General features: G+C 37.0%; 1 protein-coding gene across 1 annotated transcript in view; it reads left to right on the top strand.

The window, feature by feature from the left end:
* Positions 1-5,551: 5,551 nt before the first annotated feature.
* LOC106523722 (serine/threonine-protein phosphatase PP1-beta catalytic subunit) overlaps positions 5,552-7,520 on the top strand; it is a 43,430-nt gene continuing 41,461 nt past the window's right edge. The window contains exon 1 of the mRNA XM_014017250.1: positions 5,552-5,653. Coding sequence (XP_013872704.1) covers positions 5,602-5,653 — 52 coding nt within the window. The 5' untranslated portion in view covers positions 5,552-5,601. The remainder of the gene's footprint in view (positions 5,654-7,520) is intronic.

Raw genomic sequence — 7,520 nt, 5'->3', positions numbered from 1 at the left:
AATCACACCTGAGCAATGCATGCGACAAGTACAGGAGGCATCTTGAAGCTGTCATTGACAACAAAGGCTTTTATACAAAGTATTGTACAAAGTTCTTTTCTGTAAGAAAAATGGATTAGATGACATTCTTTGCAATAAGACAGAAAACATTAGATACACAGATTCCTTTATCTTTTCTCCTTTTTTTCACATTTAATGAAGAATGTAGAGTCTTTGTTCTCAGTCACGCTGAAGAGTCTGGTTAAAGGCATTTATGATCCCTTTGAAGAGGAGCCAACAGTGTGGTCACTCGAACCTGTGGGGGTTCAGGAATGTGGCAATTCTTATCTATTAACGGGAAGGCGTCAGGACGTCTGGTGGGGGTTTGTGTGAGAGATGTTAATTCGAGCCACAAAGGAAGTTCCATGCAAAAATCTTTAGAAATAGTCTGAAGTAAAAGTGGGGTTTTTCTTACTTTCTGAGCCGTTATCATAGGAACACGTAAAATCTAATCAGACATGATGATTTATATGCAGGAAAATGCTACAAATTCCCCCTTTGATTATGATCAATAAGCTGTGAAAAGTTAATGGGTTATAATCACGTGATGGTTTTCCTGCTTCTTGTGGCATGAACAGTCTTCCATATCCTTCCCACGTGTGTGAGGATCAGTTCTCAGTCAGTAGGAGCAACAGTCCTGGAGTGCTCTTCAAAACAATAGAACATAGTCAGTAATCCACAAAACAGGTCAGGGTTATTTCCATACAAAACCAGAGTTTGTCCTCGAGAAGGCAGGGCTGCCTTGGGCCTCTGGGGGACGGGTGGGAGTCGACCTCTGGAGGGCTGATGTTGGATCACTGGATGATGGGTATGTTAAAAATTTGCATAGAGACATCAGGTGCTCAGTAACTAAAATTTTATCGATAGATTAGCTTATCGTTTCCTAATGAACAAACCAAACAAAAAAAACCCTAAGGTTTAAAAACATGCATGTACAAAGTCGGTTGACTTACAAGTGAATCAATGAATGATAAGCTAACAGTAACATTCCAACAGTGATTTTCTAACATCGCTGGGTTTCTATTCATTCTGATGAGCTAAAAGAAGATCTTATTTAAAATATCTCTGTTTTTCTTTAAAGGGGCACATGCAAAAAACTTTAGCTTAACAAAAGAGAGAGATATTTAAAGGGGCACATGGGATGTGGTTCTGCTTAACCATGTGTAAGTCTGGAGAAGACTTGTTATCAACTTTTAACACAACGTTCGACTAAGTGTGAGCACAACTTAACAACACAGACTTCACTCTAAGTACCTCCTGTACTAGTTGGAGTTAGCATTTGTTAGCGGTTAGCTCCAGTCTAAACTGGTGGTCAAAAATCGTTGGTTCTAAGATTAAAGGTCCTAGTTTTAAAGATTTTAGTCTAAACTAGTTTAATAGTTGAGTTTTACCAACTTTGATGTTAGATTTCTGAAAACTCTTTAATGCTGATGTTTTTTCAGGTGAGTCTTAAATGATCTTTTCTCGTTCGTTTGGACTTATTAAAATATTTCTTCTTGCAGCGCTGCGGCTGGAGCCCTAGCACTTCTGGAAGCTCACAATAAGGCTTTTTTCTTTTTTCTTTGCCTTTATCATGAGAGAGTTTAGCTTATTAGCGAGGCGACGCCAGCGGTCTGGCTTAAAGCTTCAGCAACGACACAGATCGGTGCTGTAAAAAGAACAATCACTTCCCCCTTTAATCTATCCTGTTTATTTTTCTAAATGGCAAACTTTTAGCAAAGCGGATTCTCAGATCAGCTTGTATCCAGGGCTTCGCTGCCTGGAATGTGAGCATGCAGCTCTTAGGAACAGTTTACCGCTTCCTGGTGGTTAGCAACGCTTCTGTGAACTTTATTATCACTCTCTATGATAATTAGATTTCAGCACAGCAACAAAGGGGTTTTCTCAACTTCCCATTTAAATGAACTCCTTTTTCGTTTTTTTGATAAACGGCTGAGTTCAKCTAATCTTACCTTCCCTGTCCTTATTCTGTTTTCATAAGGAAGGTCTTTAGAATATTTAATTAGCTACTTTAAATTATTCTAACTGCGGTAACTTTCAGAGCATCATGTCAGCGCAAAACTGCTTTATTTTGTCTCTGAGAAGGAGCATCGTACCAGAGTCTATTTGTTCAGCCCGATTACGATCTCAGATGTCGACTTTAATTTAATTAGCATGCATTAAAATCAAAAACAGTTCTCTGTTTTATTTCTCATTTAAAATTTTGGCCTTTTCTTAGCAAAATAACAACACAAACAACACATTCAAACTTTCTGAGCCAGCGGTGCGTCCACCCAGACATGTTCATGGATACATTAACTAGCTTCTAGGTTTGAAATTTGCATATCACTTTAATCWATCAAATGTCCACCATTTGATTGATATCTTTGATACTTTTTTATTCCAAACTCCGAAGGTAGACAAATGTACACACATTTCTGCTTCCTGCTGTTTAAAGCATTGTGTTCACACATACTTTAAAATTCACAGTTATTTTCTTTTTCAGTACAACTCTCAGTTAAAATTAGAAATCAAATAGATTGTTTATCTAAGTTGCTCTGAATTGGAGTAAGATAACTGTTTAGAAAGACAGAAGCTGTCAAACAATTTGATTAAATTGAAAACACATTCCTTTGTAAATCACCCTTTTGTTCCTTCACTTTTTAATTATTAAGTCCCCAGCTATGAATCACCAGAAATAGTTGTTACTCATGAAAATATATAAATGTGCCAATTTCTCTGAAATGAATTTGCATAATTTTGAAAAGGTACAGTATTTGTGATATTCCTGACTGTAGTTGTCTTTTAACTAATGTTTAAAAAATGTTTTTAAGGTTGTACTACCTAAATATTTACAACCATTTTGATCTCATTTTGATTTGATGGATATTCATTTGCAGCACAATCCACTATCAATTTATAGCGTACAGTTATAAAATGTTAACTTAAAATGTTCCGTTTTTTTTACTAGATATTAAATAGCACTTGTTTCCCTTGCAATTTAACTCAATCAGTTCACAAAATAAATTTAAAAAACAGTATGCTGCTCAACTGTTTTAATTGAAGAATGTTTAAAATGTAGCTAGTGCAAAGGAGAGAGATAGAAAGGGTGATAATGTTTCTGCCCTGCACTACACTTTTTAACCTGTAGAGGGCACCACACCAGATTTACTGAGATTTATTCACACTTTCTAATCAGACTCATATTTACCAGAGTGTGAGGTTTGTATTATATGCAGGGAATTCTTAGCTCAGGCCAAAATTCTCAAAGATGAGGAACCAGCTTTGTCTTTTATGGTAATTTATTACAAAATATATAGAATAAATGTCATTGAATCATGAATAAAAACAGTAAAAATATCATGAAAGACAAGCATCCTGTTTTTAAAACAGTAAAGGTGAAAATTAGTGAAGACTTGATGTTATACGTCTAAATTAAGGTCTGGATGTTTATAACCTTGTAACCAACAGACATATTTTACCCCAGAAGGAACCATTTTTGTCTTCTGTTCATTGATTTAAAAGTAGAGATTAAAGAGTTTTGTCAGATTAAATATTAGTAATTTTATTCCTGCAGATTAGAAGGTTATCAGTTTAGCCTCAGCTGTTGAGTTTCCCCAGACTGCTCTGTGAAGCACTGTGTGAAGGGTCCAGTTTCAATCACAGCCAGGTGGAGACAGGTTTTCTCAGACTTGGCTGGGGGAGTCACTCAGCTTGGAGTGCACATAAGTTCATGAACTGTCTATGTAGCTCCTCACTGCAGGAAGGTAGCAGCTCTTTCTGGGGACAGCTTGGCTTCCCATCACAAGCAGCCCTTTAAAGGACACCCCAGTCGCAAAGTCAGCAAGAACTTCTGGTTTTGCAGTAAATTACATTTGTCCTCAGATGGTTAGTGGTCAGTTCATGGTCATTTCAGATTAATATTCAGTTCACAGTATGATCAGAAATACTTGAAGTAAAATACATTTTAAAAAGGAAAATCATGTCACAGAAATGTAATAATACTCTTTTTATAATAAACATCAGTGATAGAGAACGTCTCCCACCCACTGCATGGAACTGTGGCTGATCTGCAGAGCTCCTTCAGTGACCGACTGCTGCATCCTAAATGCACAAAGGAGCGTTACCGCAGATCATTCCTCCCATCAGCTGTTAGACTCTGCAACCATCACCGCTCACAACAATCTAAGCATACATGTTTGAGTCATTAGTCATTCTAAGCATATTTTGAGTCAGTCATTACAAAAATAATACTCTGCGGCTATTGTACACATATTTTCCAGTACCAGAACACTACACTGTAATTATCATGCCCAGAACAATACTTATTACAAATGCACATTATGCACACTGCCAGAAATGACTTAATTTGGCTCAGCTGCACACTCCCTTGGATCAAGTTTTCTTTGTAATATTTTCTGCTCAGTATCTTATTTTTATTTTTATCTTATTTCAAATGTATTGCCTTGTACAGTATTTTTATTTTATTTTTTTCATATTTAATATCATTACTTTAATTCAATTATTATCACTACAGTTGATAATGTTGCATAGCAATATATTGCTTTGCAGATTGATGCATCTGCTGCTGCTGTTACACCTGAATTTCTCCTCTGTGAATCAATAAAGGCTGATTCTATTCTATTCTATTCTATTCTATTCTATTCTATTCTATTCTATTCTATTCTATTCTATTCTATTCTATTCTAAAACAGATAAACAACTAGGAGATAAACGTCTATGTATAAGAACTAATACTTACTATTAATTGTATTTTTAACAATAGCATGAGCTCCTGACATTTTAATTAACAATCAAGGGGGGAAAAATAACTTATTCACTTGTAACTCTTAATGTAAACCAGAAGGGAGTGCTGTAGGACAATAGATGAGCTGTTGTTATTCAGCATTTTGCTTTTTCCCGTTCCCCATGCATTAAGAATGTGTAAAACTACTTTTACAGCTTTCTAAACACATTAGCATATATCATTAAAAGTTGTGCAGGTGTTATTTTAATATAATATTATTTTGTTTTCATTAGGTTTTATCAGTTGTAAACATTTGCTCCATTTCCCGTTGAGAAGTCGTGTGTCAGCCCCGTCCCAGCGGGTCATCCTGACTACAGCAGGGGGCTCACTGGTCGGGTGTATGAGTGTGTATGTATGTGTGTATATGTCTGTGTTTGTTAACAATTATTTTATGTATCTGCAGAAATAACACTCACTTTTATCACGTACGATTAGAAAACCATCACGCCAACCTACAACCTCACAAGTGAACAAAATGCAACTGCTGTAAAAACCAATCAAATGTGGAAAAGAAGGGGGGAAAGAACAACTTGAAGATGGATATCTGTCATTATATTAGTTTTGTACTGCACAAGACCGCGCATAAAGTTTTGAAAAATAAGATTAATAAAATTAGTGACTAAATAAAAATAAAATAAATAAAGCATTCAGGATGTCCAAGTGTCCCTGAATGCAGCACAGCAGTCTGAATGGGCGGGGCTTGTTTTGCTGAGGCGTGTCCTCCGTCTTCTCTCACTGCGGCGCGGCGGCGGCGGGCTCGGCTCTTCGACACAGAAATGGCGGAGGGGGAGTTGGACGTCGACTCGTTGATTTCAAGGCTTTTAGAGGGTGAGTTTGCAATAAGTTTTGCCTTAATGCTGACTCGTTGGTTGCTCCCTAAAACCTTGTGGCTATTTAGGTCTATTCTTTTAACGTGAAAAAGGAAACTGGCTAGCTTTACGTTAGCGTTAGCTCAGCGGCTGAGCGAAAAAGACCAGTCCCCTTCATCGGACACTCCTTTGTAGTTATCCACATCTAACATCGTTTTGATCCTTTTTTTTTTTGGGACTAAGTTAAAACAAGATAATTCCTAAAAACCTGGRAGTGTTTTAAGATGCTGATTTTTAGTGTGTGTTTTGGGTGTAGAGATAAAATAAGTGGGGGAGACTTGTTTCTCTTCATCCAGACCAGTTTTCAGTTCATCGATTTGTTTTACTGAAGACACAGCATCACATCACAATAAAGCATAGTTTCACCCCTATTTAAAGAAACTATTAAAAGCTCGGTACAGAAGACTGAAATGTGCGGTTGATATTCTAAAGTTAATTATAGTTTTGCCTGTTTTAATGAGCAGAAAACTTCAGAAAGCCATTTTGTTCTCAGAAGATGTGTTAATGTTGTGCTTTCTGTTGTGTGCCTGATTTAGCCAAATATTTCTAAAATAAATAAATGGGGGGCTGTGCACCCAGCACTTCTGTTTCTGTCTGATTATTACTAAATMATTGAGGATTTACAGAAAACACAGGCTTTGATATTCTACTGTTAAACAATACCTACAATCCATCATGAAAACACTTTGAAATTATTATTGTTTTTACTTAGAAATGAGTTTAACAAGTGTTACTGTCGAGAGGAAATCTAATTGTTTACAACATGTTAGGTGTAAAGTCAAGTTTCACACTACTTCAGGTTGAGAAGTGGATTATTATCACCTAAAGGGGAAGTTGATAGTGTTTTTGCCCGAGTGTTTTATATTGTCTGTTGGATTTTATGAAAGTTTCAGGGAAATACAATGATGCTGTGAGCATCTACAGCTYATTGAGTTCAGTGGTCAACCATTCAATATGGCCGCTACAGCTAAACCATCTCAGCAAACACAAAAAATGGCTGTAATCGAGTCAGTTTTACAGATTTTGTTGGCATCATCGTGTGAGATCTGTTTTCACCAACTTTGTGGTCAATTCTGCTGGCCTTTTWGMAAACCATTTTATGAACCACTGSATAGYTTTTAMTAAAGTTTTAAGGAATTWAGGATTGAATTTATGTACAAATGATTAACTTTTGTCACTCCAATTGAAGATGGCCACCACAGTTAATATATCCCAACAAATGGCTACACCTCAGCTAATTTACCTGGTYCTAAAGTGCCTGTAAAGACTGTGTCCACGTTTAAAGCAATTTGTGAATTTTTTGGTCTAAATTACTAATAAAATGACTTATTCAATTAATTTGTTAGCAGTACAGTAAGTACATGCCCAATGCTTCCAGATTTTTCTTATTCCATTTTCAACGTAGATGATGTCTTTTAAATTTTTCATAAGTTGTTTAAAACGTTATGTGACATTTATTTTCTACAAATGATGAAATGAACTGAGTTGAGTTTGTGTTGTTACACCATTATGACCATCACGGAGGTGTAGACGTGCTTCAGTTCATGGGGGACAGCATCTTAAGCCTGGTTTATACTTTGTGTCCCGCGTCTTTTCCCCCCTGCTCAGTGACAAAAAATTGCGCAACTTCGGTCAGCTCTCCCGCTGCTAGGTGACAGCCGTCTTGTGCATGGCCCCAGTCAGAACTGTGCTGACGAGATGTTGCGGCTCTAGGTGCAGAGTTTGTGGGTGTGTTTGTTATGAGGAGCACCGCAGAGGGCCAGTGGTCCTCAGCTGTGCTGAGGAGTTGGAGCTGGACCAGAACAGGACCTCGAAGAGCTCAATTC

Source organism: Austrofundulus limnaeus, unplaced genomic scaffold (assembly GCF_001266775.1).
Source record: "Austrofundulus limnaeus strain Quisiro unplaced genomic scaffold, Austrofundulus_limnaeus-1.0 Scaffold164, whole genome shotgun sequence".
In the NCBI taxonomy this organism is placed as follows: Eukaryota; Metazoa; Chordata; class Actinopteri; order Cyprinodontiformes; family Rivulidae; genus Austrofundulus; species Austrofundulus limnaeus.
The sequence above is the reverse complement of the archived record's forward strand: the minus strand, read 5'-3'. Positions and strand labels throughout refer to the sequence as shown.